This window comes from Equus przewalskii, chromosome 7 (assembly GCF_037783145.1).
Source record: "Equus przewalskii isolate Varuska chromosome 7, EquPr2, whole genome shotgun sequence".
In the NCBI taxonomy this organism is placed as follows: domain Eukaryota; kingdom Metazoa; phylum Chordata; class Mammalia; order Perissodactyla; family Equidae; genus Equus; species Equus przewalskii.
Window position 1 is genome coordinate 23,908,580 of NC_091837.1, and position 14,422 is coordinate 23,923,001.

At 39.7% G+C, this 14,422-nt stretch overlaps 1 protein-coding gene across 50 annotated transcripts in view; it reads right to left on the reverse strand.

Annotated features, from left to right (window-relative positions):
- The window catches only part of CLIP1 (CAP-Gly domain containing linker protein 1), a 114,251-nt gene that overhangs the window by 34,958 nt on the left and 64,871 nt on the right, over positions 1–14,422 (reverse strand). For 20 of the 50 annotated variants that reach the window (XM_070629097.1, XM_070629089.1, XM_070629091.1 and 17 more), the window contains 8 exons: positions 13,819–13,935; positions 11,370–11,427; positions 10,777–10,860; positions 9,742–9,898; positions 8,179–8,344; positions 7,866–8,081; positions 3,335–5,602; positions 1,857–1,973 (listed from right to left, as the gene is read on the reverse strand). In XM_070629097.1, the coding sequence (XP_070485198.1) occupies positions 1,857–1,973; positions 3,335–5,602; positions 7,866–8,081; positions 8,179–8,344; positions 9,742–9,898; positions 10,777–10,860; positions 11,370–11,427; positions 13,819–13,935 (3,183 nt within the window). The remainder of the gene's footprint in view (positions 1–1,856; positions 1,974–3,334; positions 5,603–7,865; positions 8,082–8,178; positions 8,345–9,741; positions 9,899–10,776; positions 10,861–11,369; positions 11,428–13,818; positions 13,936–14,422) is intronic. The other 30 variants (XM_070629121.1, XM_070629105.1, XM_070629116.1 and 27 more) reach the window with 4 other exon arrangements.

A 14,422-nucleotide genomic window follows, 5' to 3' on the forward strand; every position in this document is an offset into this window, starting at 1 on the left:
CAACATCAGTACCAAATTTATATAGTCCTCATGACAAAAATTATTTGAATCAAAATATTTGTGGATGGGAAAAGATTCAGTTATTCATCTGAAATTCAATCCAAAAAGGAAAAAGCCACGTAGTGAGACTGAAAGGTACTCACACACATTCAGCCCCATCGTCTGCCCATGGGGGACAAAGCCAGCTCAGGGCCTGGTCCCTGATGGGAAAGCCAGACACATTACTGGCATGAGTGGGGATGTGACCAAACACAGGCCCCGGCAGGTGGCTGGAGTTCTAGATGGGGAGCCCGCACTGAGGACGGGAGCTTGACAGGGGCCATCCATTACACAGGGTGTGCCCCAGTGCCATGCTGGCTCTCCATGACTTGTGCAGTTATCTCCTACAGCCAGAGACACTTTTGTCATATCACATGCCACCAGTCAGGAGTCCCAGAAAGTGTCTTGCTGGTTTTAACACCACCATCTTCCTCTTAATGCCCTCTAAAATTCCAGAGTCACAGAACAAGAAAAACATAATTTCACAATAGGTCCAAGAAATGATTCACCGAGTCTTGTAGTCTGGCTGTAATAAACACACCAATGAGTATGTTATGGAAACACACAATTCTTCCTGATCTATCCGCAAAGATTAGAGACATTGCCTAAAAATCTTTTCATTTACTTTGCTTCTAATTTTGATTATCATCTATGATTTTTTAATGTTTTTTTTAATTTTCAGCTTAAGTTTTCTGCTCTTAGGACTATCAGTTCTATAAATGTGCTCCCTTCTACATCATTTTATTTATCCTATAATTATCTTAAATGTTCACATCTTCCTAGATCTCAACCACTGACCCTCCACATGAGAAGGCCTAGTCTTTATAACAGCAGTTCAACGTGGCCGTCCCTTCCTTTACTTTAATTCCTTAATGTCTTACCTGCCTATCACTTTAAAAAGCATCTGAAGTTCTACAGAATTTCACATAACTATTTCAGTGAATCAATCTGCTTAGGATTTAGGTAACAGCTTTCCAAAGAAAGAAAGAGTTGGTATGAGTTGGGAGGGTGGGAGGAGGGGAATCAAACAAGGGTGCAAGAATGAGAAATGCTACTTTTGGACAGAGTCAAAATTATCTTAACACCACAAATTTGTATGAGACTCAAAAATGACTAATTCAAGATGACACAAAAGGGAACCAGCACTGAAGTAGGACAAGAAACGGCTTACGTCAAACTCAGGGCTGAGGAATGGAATTCAGGGGCTCAAAGGTGGGACACAGTTGAGGAAAAAAATGTGATTTAAGATAAAAGATACACTGGGGCCAGCCCGGTAGCGCAGCGGTTAAGTTTGCACGTTCCACTTCTGCGGCCCGGGGTTCGCCGATTCGGATCCCGGGTGTGGACATGGCACTGCTTGGCAAGCCATGCTGTGGCAGGTGTCCCATATGTAAAGCAGAGTAAGATGGGCACGGATGTTAGCTCAGGGCCAGTCTTCCTCAGCAAAAAGAGGAGGATTGGCAGCAGATGTTAGCTCAGGGCTAATCTTCCTCAAAAAAAAACGATAAAAGATACAAAAACTAAAGAATGTTATCAGTACCTCCTCTCATTAGTTCTGTCACTGGAAAATACCCATAGAAAGCCACGCTATTAGGGTTTCCCCCTCATTTTTTAAAGGTTGATCCTACTAAATAAGCAGTGAAGAATTACATTTTATTTAATTTATCATGGTTCTGGTGTACATTCGACTCCACTAATGTAGATCAAACCTGTATAAGGCCACACTTCAAAAAATAAACAATCCTGAGTTAGTGATCAAACATTCCATGAAGTCGATAAGCTGTCCTTTGTACAAAAAGCCATTTAAATCTGATTACTTCATTCTGTAGTTTTTCATTTGTTTGCTTGGTATCCTCCAAGGAGGCCAGGGTTTCGGTCTTCTCTTTGGTCATCTGCTCCATTATCTGCATGGCATCTTCTGCTGTTTGAGCAGCCTAGATACAAGAAAGCACTGTGAGAAATGAGGACAGCCCTCACCAACCCCAATAGGCAGGCTCAGGCAGCACTCCATGTCTGTGTGGTTATGGAATCACACAGGGAGGATGATGCCAAAATGAACAGACCAAGACATGAAAGGTCTTTACTCCGAAGCAGAACAAAGTTGCAGACCATTTTCATGCCATTTTTCAGTAAGCCAATTGTAATATGCAATTTGCATATTTTCAGACCCCTCTTAGCCTACATTTTTCAATGCAAGTTCCAAGTTACACCTGACAGTCATGCTCAATCTGACTTATGTTTGAGAGAAATGTTCAGTGATAATAAAGAGCAACATTCTTATGGAGCTGGATTGTCTCTTAATCTTATTTATTGTTATAAGTTTAAAATACTATTCTTTTTTGGTGTTTTGGTGAGGAATATTGGCCCTGAGCTAACATGTGTTGCCAATCTTTTTTTCCCCCCTCCCTAAAGCCCCAGTACATAGTTGTATATCCTAGTTGTAAGTCATTCTAGTTCTTCTATGTGGGATGCTGTCACAGCTTGGCTTGATTAGCAGTGTGTATGTCCACACCCAGGATCCAAACCAGCAAACCCCAGGCTGCCAAAGCAGAGTGCACGAACTTAACCACTCAGCCACAGGGCTAGCTCCTAAAATACTATTCTTGCTATTTCAAATTTGGGGCTTTCAAAATCACTCAGAATTTAGGTTGAGAATTTTTCCAATAAAAATAAAAAGTATTTGGGCAATTATAACGTAAGGCTCAAGTGTTTAATGAGAAGCAGTGAATGGAAAAGTCTATGAGAAGCTGTGGGTAACAAATGTAAACACGGCTGTGAATAAAAAAGATAATATGCATATGGAAACAAATCCTTAGCTGATAAGATAGAAAAAATCATAAAAATGAATTAAAATCTTTTTAGGTACTTGCTTACAATTCCATTTGGTCTAATAAAGCTTATGGGAATTCTCCCTTCCCTAAATGGAGATGTCACTGGAATCTTCCAGCTCCAAATTGACAGGCACAATGAAACAGAGAAAAGCCAAATAGAAGACGCTATATTTCAATATGTGCCCATTTTTACAATGAAATGAAAATTCTTCCTTAAATTAAAAAACATATCCTTTTTATTCACAGTTTACAATTCTTTCTAATTGAGAGAGACTACTGCAATTAGACACTTAGTAAAAAACTGCCCTTTTGGGTGGTAACAAAGAGCTTGAGACATCTAAGCAACTGATTAAATAGGGTGGGGTTTCCTTATGTGGAAATGAAGCCAAATCCCCTAAACCACTAAAAAGTTAGTGCACGGTGTTAGTAGTCCAGGTGCTCAATACTCGAACCTCCTACTTTACCGTAAATGAATGAAGGGTCTCGAGCTCTCTAATTTTAAGAGTGAGCTTGCTCTTGTCTTTCCTCAAAATACGGTTTTCATTTTGAGATTCTAGGAGATTGGCTGAAATATGGCTGTTGGTTTTGGCCAACTGGCTAATCTCTTTCTGAAGAATGAAGTAGCTTTCCGCCAGCTTTTCCTTCTCCTTCAGGAGCTCATCCTTTTTCAGTATCATTTCTCTTTTCTCAGCCAGGAGGTTCTTGTTGTCCTGCATCACCTTGGCTCGATCAGCCAGCGTCACCTCGTGGTTCAGCTGGAGGTCATCCAGGATCTTGGTGAGGTAGCTGTGCAGTTCCTGCAGTTCTAACTTAGATTTGGACAAGGCAGCAAAATCGCTCTTCAGAGTCTCTATATTGGCAGCAAGTTGAGCTGTTTCTGCACTCAAGAGTTCCTTTTCCTTAATTATCTCTGCCACTTTTTGCTCTGATTTGGTCTTCTCTTGGATTAGCACAAAATTTTCAGACTGGAGCTCCTTGGTACACCCTCTTAACTCTTCCACCTCCTGCTCCAGGAGCACCATTCTCCTGTGGAGTTTACTGTTTTCATACAAGGATGACTCGTTTTCCTTTGCTCTGGCTTCTTTTTCCAGGATCAAGGACTGCTGCATCGTATGGATCTCCTCGTTTAATTTCTGACACTCTTCTTGCAGGTTCAAACCATCCCTCAGCAAGATCTTCTTTTCAGAACAGCAAGTCTTAAGTTCAGCATTCAAACTCTCCTTTGCTTCCAATATGTTAGTGTGTTCTTTTTCTAGATTCTTTTTGGCATTTTGAGCCTCTTTCAGCATTAAAGAGAGATCACACTTGGTGGCTGTTAGTTCTTGGTTTTCTTTTTTTCTCTCTTGAAGCTCTTTCTTCAGAGCATCAAGGTTGCCAAGCAGTTTTATCTTCTCTTGCACAATGATTCTTCTGTTTGCAGACTCTTGATCATATTTCCTTTTAAGGTCGCCCATGGCTTTGATGGAATTTTCTCTTTCTGCAAGTAAATCTCCATTTTGCATTTCCAACACAGATTTCTCTTTCAGGAGACTATCGTGCTGCTTTTTGAGTTTAGTAATTTTCTGACAAATCACCTCCTTCTCAGAATTCAGGTAAGTGATCTTCTCGTTCAGGCTCATCTCAACATGGGCAGCCTCTTCTGAGCATTTGCTGAGTTTTTCAGTGATGAGCCTATTTTCACTGAGAAGTTCTTCTTTTTCAGCCAAGAGCCTCCTCTCAGATGAGGCCAACGTTTCCTTTTCATGCAGAAGCTGGATGCACTCAGAGTCTGTGATCTCCCGACTGGTCTTAATTTCCTCCAGGAGCTTTGTGAGGCTTGTATTTGTAGCCTGAAGTTGCAGAGTCTCCAGCTCAGCCTTCCTCAGAGCCTTGCTGGCGGCGTCCAGCTGTGTGCAGAGCCCACTGGCTTCCATGCTGAGCAGCTGTTTGGCCTGAAAAGCAGCCTCCAGGCTGGCATTCAGCTTTTCCTGATGCTGAAGCAGCGCATCCTTCTCAAATTGCAGATCTTTATTGTTTTGAAGAAGACTGTCTCGTTCTACCTTTAAGGCTACACACATGTTATCAAGACCTGACTGTTTCTCTAAAGCTGACTGTTTCTCAGCTGTGAGATCTTCAATCTCCTGCACCAAGGTTTTCTGATCTTTGACTAGCTCCTCATAAGAGCTCTGAAGCCTCTGAATAATTTCATCTTTATCTTTAGCCAAGGCAAGGTTTTCAGTAACAAGCTTCTCGATACGATCCTCCAGGTGATCTTTTGCTTCCTGATCCCTCTTAGACTCAGTAATCAAATTATCTTTGCTGAACTGGAGTTCTTCTATGAGTGCCTGCAAGCTCGCTTTGGAAGCTCGCAAAGAGTCATTTTCCACATTTATCTTCAAGAGTTCTTCCTGTGCAATATTGATTTCTTTAAATAATTTCTCTCTCTCAATAGCCAAAGCCGCTTTATTGAGCTGTTCCTGCTGATAAAGCTTTTCAGTGTCTTGCTTTTCTTCTAAGACTTTCTCCTTTTCTAAATTAAGAGTTTCATTTAATGACCACAGTTTCTGTTGGTCTTCCTGAAGTAAAGTTATTTTGGCCTCCACCTCTATAAGTTTTGATAAAAGTGAACCTTTTTCTAACTTTAAAGCATTTCCCTCCTGTGCAAGAAGCTGCTTCTCTGATTTCACACCCCTCAGCTCTTCTGACATTAGTTCAATTTCTTTTTTGGCTGATGTTAACAAATAAGTTAGCGACTACAGAAACAAAAGATGGAAAGAATGGAAACAAAATGAAATCAAGCAGACAAATGCAAGCCCAAATAACTTAATACAACCTAAATCATACAAGTTAAAAAACTGTTACAATGTCTTAGAAACTACCTGGATAATAAGGGAAAGAAACTAGATGAACAGAGCCCATGAAAGGATAACACAAAGCAAGGTTAGCTCTGCAAGGTATTGATATATCTATTAGTCTATTTTATCTTTGAAATAAATTTTAAAATTATTCCTGATAGCTACCAAAAAGAGAAAGAAAGAAGTCAGTGATCTGACTTTGACATCAGGGCATAGGATTCTTTCCTGCCATTCCAATTATCCAACTATTTCTATCAAAGAAAGGATTCATAGAAGAATTTTTAAAAATAAAATCCAAAGAACTACAAAAAGTGAGTATATTTTAGCCAAAAAAGGGGCGGGGGGAAGGTGAGAGAAAAAGAAACTATTACTTTCCAATAGTTTGAAAAACTAACAGCAGGACCTTACTTATTAAAGGACAACCACTGGCCTGAGGCTAATTTAGTCTCAATATTACATATAACTTATTAAAAATACAGACTAATTTGTTAGGCTTTGGTGACTAAACAAACGGGTTTAAAAAAAGGTATTGGTTTATAAAATAATTTGACCACAATGTCTCTATCAGCAGTGTCTAGAACTTTCTGCAATGATGTAAATGTTCTTTATCTGCACTGTCCAATAAGGCAGCCACTGGCCACATGTGTGGTCAGTAAGCACTTGAAGTGTGGTGAGTGTGACCAAGGAGGTGAATTTGTAATTTTATTAAAATTTAACTAATTTAAATTTGAATGGCCACGTGTGGCTAACAGCTACTGTACTGGATAGCACAGCTATAGATCACTGGCTCTTAAACCAGGAAACACAGAAGCGTTGTAGGCTCCATGAACCCCCTGAAATTTTTTATAAAACTTGTTGGTGTATATATAAACTTTCCTGGGAAAAACATCTTAAGGTTTTATCAGATTCTCAAAAGAGTCTGTGAGCCACTGCTGTTGACAAACACCAAAATCCACAGAAATCAGATATCCAGACAACTTTGGAGGAGAAACATGCCTGGCATTTTAACCAAGTGATCCTTGTGAAAAAAAAAAAACCAGCAAACAAAATTAATGAGACTTTACACAAACTACCAGAATGCTGTGTTTTGGTCAGGCTGCAACATTGTAAGGGAAAAACTAAAAATCTGGAGTCTGTCCAGATAAAGGGAACCACAAAGACAAAAGATCTGGAAATTATATCCAGTGTTAAATGGCTCATAAAACTGGAGATGTCTTATAGGGAGAAAAGAAAGCCTTGAAGGCTAGTATGTAGAAGACAAAATTTAGGCATCTTAAATATGACTATGTCATGGTCCACTTAATTAACAAGTTTTAAATAGGCTTCGTTTCAAGTTCTATGTATGGTCTATTTTTTTCTACTAAACTCCTATACAAACATTTCTCTGACACATTAAAAACAGAAACAAGTATTTACTTTTCTTTGAGTAAGTTAAACAGTAGCAGGAAAAAGTTAAATAGCAGTATGAGAGTTGAATTTCATTAAGTTACCAGAGTCAAAAAATATACTGGGGCACAGATACAATCCTGACACCACAAAATGAAATTCAATACATCAAGTTCCATTGTATTTAATAATAGGATGTTTCCTCACAGCCCTCGAATCCAGCCTCCTTGTCAATAAGCTCATGGTGCCTTTCTGCGAACATATAAAAGCCCTCTCTAGAGTTCTCATTTCTAGTTTTTCCTGTAAGAGCTCTGTTCCTCCAACCAGCCTCCATTCCCTACTTCACTTGGCCTCTGCCTCTTGCCTTTCTGCAATATGTCTCTCCTCACCCTAGTGCAAGGCAGCAGCAAGACGGCCAAGATTAGAGGACATGCTTTCTCACAACAAAGAGTCTACTACAAGCAGGCAGACAGAGCTCAGGCAACATAAGACTCTGTGACAGCTGGGGACAAGGAGCAGAGGGGGTGATGGCTACCCAGTACATTCAAGGGAAAGACCTGCAGCCATTACCATCCCTGAGAAGGCACAGCAGCTGGTAGGAAACATGTGAAGCCACGGGAAAGGTGATTTGCCACCCTGTCATGCACTCAGGTTAACATTTGTAAAGGCCAACTTCACTCATCCTATGTGCTGCTACTTTCTAAGCAACTTACAGCCTCGATGCAGAACTTGAGCAAACTGTAATGCAACAATATAATTCTCTCCCATAACCTACTTTGGCTTTGTCGGCTTGTTTCTTCAGTTCCACCATCTCCTGCAACAAGTCACTGTTCTCCTTCTTTGCAGCCTTCAGCCTCTCCTCTGTGTCCGACAGCATCTTCTGTAGGTTCTGCAGGACTTCCTCATGCTTTGCCTTTGTCTCAGAACTGGCTTCTTCATACCTGGCTTTTAGATCTTGACACTGGTTGTGGCTCATTTCCATCTTCTTTTCCTGCAGCCACCCCAAGTGAAGGAATAAGTCATCTAGCCACATAGGTCCTACCTTCACCTTCCCTGCCAGCAAAGAGTCCCATTTATTCTCTCCTTACCAGGTCTGACAACTTTCTCAGCAATTCTTTCTTTTCTTCCTCATGCTTTTTAGCTGCTTCTTGCTGGCTCTGTTCAGCTTTGAGAGTTGCTTCCCCAATACTCTTCTGCAGAATACTTGCATTTTCATTGGCCTTGGTAAGTTGTAGCTGTAATTCTTCTACGTTTCTGGAACAGGTTTCAAGACAAGGTGTTACATTTTTCAAAAACATGCTTTAAGTTCTAGAGCTCTACTTAAAAAGATACTATTAATAATAATTGTATTAATGATTATAAATGTTATGAGTAATTAATAACATCTGAAATAAGCAAAATGACCTTGACTTGCCCTGAAGAATAATTTTAACAATGTTGATAGCTATAAATACACTATTTAGAGTAACAACTATAATAACTGTGAAGGTTTATTATTTTATGTCAACAGATCAGCAAGGAAAAATGAGTGAAATGTAAACACAGTAGAAGAAATGAGAATTTAGAAAGTTTCAAAATTTTAGCAGACTTAATTATCAAAAGCTCATTCTAGTGCCACTTGAGAACAGAAGATATGAAAAATGACTATAAATAATCTGAAGTTTTCACTTAAAGTTTTCACATGTGGTCGAACAAAGATGTACAAAAAACGTGGACATCAACGTAGAAAACAGGCTGTCAAGTGAATCTGAGGACACAGGAAGGAAACTTGTATGGTACCTCTGGATTTTACACCCATAAAACACCTACAGAAATGGAACTTCTCGAAGGCACTGCACAATCACCTGTGTGGCGGTACCCGCCTCACAGCAAGTTTGACCAGAGTTGGCCAACCAAGGCCCAGCTGCTAATGCTGAATTGTGCATAGGTGTAAGCCTGGATGTGCACGTAACTTTGCCAAGTATTAACACTTTCAAAATCAAAAGTCTAACAGTCCTAAAATATCCTCTGAAAGTTTTTGCCTTGTAAAAAATATGCGATTTTTATAAGGCAACTTTTAAAAGAAAAAAATCAAAGCAACAAAACCTCAGAATAAAGACAAGAACAGAGATTAAGATAATAGAAGTTTTAGCCTGAGGAAGTACAAGGTCATGATTAGGAGCAGCAAGGGCTCTGGGACCAGACTACCTAGATCTGAAACTTCAGGCAAGTTACTTAGCCTTGTTAAGCCTCCATGTCTTTTTCTTCAAAATGGGAACAATCATACACTCACCTGATAGGATTATTATGAGAATTAGAAAATATACTCTATATAAAGCTGCTGGCATTGTCCGTGGCACAAGTAAGCCATGAATAAGTGTTACCTATCACTACATTGAAAAAGAATTAAAAATATTTTAACTGCTTGTAAAAGATGTTATTGCCATTGGTAAACTACTACCTTTTCTTTATAAGTCACCAAAAAGTCTACAATATTGTACCACTTAGAAGGGTAAATAGTTGATTCAAAGATACACTGAGGTAATAGAGAAAGAGAGAGAGAAGGGAACTTTAAAACATAGCAATCCTGGAGAGTATGGCTCCTCTCCCATCTAAACCTTGCTTCAGAGCCCAACCTATGCAAGTACTCTTACGAACATATTCATACATACCTTTCTTTCAGACGTAATTCGTCATTCATTTTTGTCAGCTGAGAAGAATTATCTCCAGACATTTTCATGATTTCTGCAATGTCGTTTTCCAACTTTTCCTTCGCCTTTATCAACTGCTCTTCCTTTTCATCTCTCTCTCTAAATTTCGCCTCCATGTCTGAATATATATAGAAAAAAGAACAGCACTGTTGCGTCATAATCAACGAAAATTTATTGACTGCATCCTGTATGCCAAGTCTTTTTCTGGGAACACGTGCACAGAGCAATCCCTGCTCTCATGAAAATCATATAAAGAAAATAAATAGTATAACAGATAGTGCTAAGTGCTAAGAAGAAAAAAATACAAGCAGAGAAAGGAGCTAGGAAGGAGTTGTGAGGTTAAAATCTTAGATGGGGCCTCTCTGAGATGGTGACGTTTAAGTAAAGGTCGGAAGGAAGTGAAGGAAGAGGATTGCAGGCAGAGGAAAAGGCAAGTGCAAAGGCCCTGAGGCAAGAACATGCTTGACATGCAAGTGTCACAAAGGAGGCCAATGTGATTGGAGTAGAATGAACAAGGGGAAGAGTAGAATGAGATGAAATCAGAGCGGTAACAGGGCCAATGACGGTAAGGATCATAGCTTTCACTCTGAGTGAGATGGGAGCCGCTGGGGATCTTGAGCAGAGAAGTGACATGATCTGACGTGATGTTAAAAGGATCGCTCTGATTGCTGTGCTGAGGACAGACAAAGGGGGCAAGGGCGGAAGCAGGCAGACCAGGTGGCCACTGTTACAGTAGCTCAGATAAAGATGATAGTTGGCTTGGATGGAGGACAGCAGTGGGAGTGGTGCGATGTGGTGAATTCTGACTTGTTTGAAAACCCCTGAGAGGATTTGCTGTAGGTTATAGATCTCAAGTATTTTATCACATTATGGCAGAATAATGAGTGAAGAAATAACGCCTGAATAGTAGATATGTTATTGTAACATATTACGATCATCTCAAATCCTAGGAAGCCTACTATATCTAACGTAAGGCAACTAGAGACGTCTTCTTACCTGTTAAATTTTCTCTCAACTTCTCCAATTCAGAAGACAGCGCATTAAACTGTTCCTCTTTTTGGCGTAATTTATTTACAGTTTCTATTTAGGATAAAGGTGAAAGTTTAATATATTTCATATTTCATAAGCCATCGAGAGCTTGGCTGTCTTACAACCAAATCAAATCATATGCTTGAGATATAAGATTAAAGGAATACTAAAAAGTCCCATTACAAATCAAACCACTGTGTAACGAACCTAAAGAAATAAGCGTGCATCTCTCTTTTGCCTCCTCAAATCTGTGGACAAGGCAGGTACCAGGCATCCCTTTTTCAGTCATCTCTTTCCTCTTTCCAATCAAAATTCAGTAAAGCTATCAATGACTAAAGCTTAAGTAAGATAATGCTTTTCCCAAGTATACTTACATTTTAATATGGAACAAGCTTTAAGTGAAAAGAAGACAGAGGCAATGAAATCCAGTATTACTGTACACTGCGGGAGCTTCCAGGATAGTGAAATTAGTCTACAGGCAGCATCTATTCTGTATACTCCTGAGGCCAGCTCCAGTCTGAGAACATGACATTCTCTGCCCATACTTTGGTTAGACATACCTTGCATACTTCTCTGAACAGAGACCGCCTCCTCTGAAGCATCAGCAAACTTTTCTTTCTAAAGGAAAAGAATTACATATTCAGATTAGCAAAATTTCAAATTATAAAAAGTTTCTATCAGTTATAACTACAACACTATCTACTTTTTGTTACTGGTTTTGTTTCATTAAAACTAATGTATACTTAAAACATGTAGGCATTGATTACTACCATATGTATACTATGTATGTGTACGCATGAGTAAAGGAGGTTTGCATGGGTGTGTGTACATGCCTGGGTATGCACGTATACCTGTACACATGTGTGAATGTGCATACTTCTGGAGGTATATGCATGTGTGTGTATACATATGGTGCATGCTTTTTCTTCATGGTGCTAACCTCAAGTAGCATACCTTCTCTTCAGAAATCTGTCTAAGACCGTGATCTGAGTTCTGAAATGTTTTATATCTGAGAGTAATTGTAACCTATTATCTTGAAACTAAAGCTGTGTTAACGACTTCTTAAACTGAAAGGTCCATCACTTACCCACTGTCTTTTCTAAACCTGACAGTAGGCAAGATAAAACCACTCTCCTGGTTTTCCTGAGACGAATTTTGAATTAGATACACCAAGAGAATTTTTAAATGAGTATTTCTAACTAACTAGGATTATTAAAAAATGTGCAGACAAGCCACAAGTCCATCAAAGCCCACAGGTTGTCCACCTGTGTTATTCTCAAAGCCAGACTTAAGGTGGCAAGTTGTCTCTTCAGAGTATATAGAGAAATACTCTAACTTGAAAAGAAAGTAAAGTATCCTAAAAGTTTGGGGAGGAGGGCATAGAAATGACGTGAAACTCAAAACACATTTTCTTAAAGGACATCATATTAGAACATGGTAATTTCCAGAAGTTTTTCTCAAAATGTAGGTGAAATACTATATACCAGAACTGTCCGACAGAACTCTCTACAATGACGGAAATGTTCTATACTGCACTGTTCAGTATGGCAGCCAATAGTCACACGTGGCTATTAAACACTTAAATGCAGCTAGTACAACTGAGGAACTGAATTTTAAGTTTTATTTAATTTTAATTCATTTAAATTTATATAGCCATATGTGAACAGTAGCTACCATAATGAACAGTGCAGCTACATATTTAACATTTTAAAAAGTAGAAATTTGTAATATTGGCATTTAAATAAGAAAAAAAATCAGGGGCCAGCCCCGTGGCCAAGTGGTTTAGTTCACGCGCTCCGCTTCGGCGGCCCAGGGTTTCACTGGTTCGGATCCTTGGCACCAACATGGCACCGCTCACCAGGCCATGCTGAGGTGGCATCCCACATGCCACAACTAGAAGGACCCACAACTAAAAATATACAACTATGTACCAGGGGGCTTTAGGGAGAAAAAGGAAAAATAAAATCTTTAAAAAAAAAATCAAACACTTTTATTCACCACTGGTATTCGCACAGAAGTGTAACAAGTGTAACAAGTGGAATAGGAAGGTATATAGAGGATCTAAAACAACTGACCCTTCATAACCAACTTCCCCTTATCTAGTTTCTCCATAAGCCTACAACTTTCCTTTCCCAGGACACGTGGAATACCCACTGATCATGGCACTGATCATGACTGTCAGCCTTCTTTAAACTCCAGTTTTTTGGGGGTTTTGGGGGTGAGGAAGATTGACCCTGAGCTAACATCTGTGCCCATCTTCCTCTACTTTGTATGTGGGACGCCACCACAGCATGGCTTGATGAGCAATGTGTAGGTCCATGCCTAGGATCTGAACCCGTGAACCCCGGGCCACCAAAGCGGAGCGTGTGAACTTAACCACTACGCCACCAGGCTGGCCCCCCTAAGCTCAAGTTTTTCATGCAAGAGGCAAGGTAGAAGGGAGAACGGTTGAGAAAAGATAAGAAAAAAATGTCTTACAACTTGGGATGAAGAGAAGAGGACATATATGAAAAGTAATCTGAGGTGGAATAAACTGAGTTGTAAGAGAGAATTCTTCAAATTAGCTGAATTAGACAGCACCCTGACTTGCCAAGAGAGGGTGCCGACGGTCCAGGACAGCTTGCTGCTCCACACAGTCCACAGCACACAGGAGAAGGTGCACGGCCATACTACAAATGAAGCCTAACTGTGCTGGATGTACAACTTGGAAGGTCCTTGTGTTCAGTAAAACTAAGTCAGTCAATAACATGCCAAAGCAAAGCTTTACCAGAGAAAAAGGAGAGATTAAAAAAAAAAAGTAACACCTACCTTTATTGCTAGTTTGGGTTTGAACCGATTCCCCTCAAGGTATTTATCAGCCAATGACTAATACACTCAATTTAAACCAACACTTTGAAGGAGAAAAGAAATAGGTGTAATACTTCTTTCTTTAGGGAGATTTTTGTTTTTAAACAGGAACAATTCAAATGGCCAGAAACTCTGAGATTCAGATCCCCAACAGGTACTTACCAAAATCTGAAGTTCTTTTTCCAAAGCCTCTTTCACTTGACTGACTTCACTCAAGTTTTCCTGGAGGTTATTGAGCATTAGCTCTTTCCCCTGCAGCTCTCTGGTAACACTACTAGCCTACCATTCATAGTGATATGGTATAGAAGCAAATGAATCAAAGGAAACAAAAAAGAATGAGAAAGAAAAAATAAGGCAAACATAAAAAATTTATGAGAAACAAACACAACCAAATAAAACTGAAAGAAATAAAAGTATGGATGGGTAAAAAGTCCTTTTTGGTTTGGGTGGGTTCTTTTTGGTTTTGTTTGGTTTTGTTTTTTCTGAAGAAGATTAGCCCTGAGCTAACATCTGTTGTCAATCTTGTGTTTTTTTGCTTGAGGAAGATTAGCCCTGAGCTAACATCTGTGCCAGTCTTCTTCCACCTTACATGTGGGTTGCCACCACAGCATGGCCAACCAGTGGTGTAGGCTCACAGCCGAGACCCAACCCCAGGCCGCCAAAGCAGGGCATGCCAAACTTAACCAATACACCATAGGGCTGACCTCAGTTTGTTTGTTTTTTTTAACTCTAAGAAGCCAATGACTTCTCACACAATCAGTTCTAG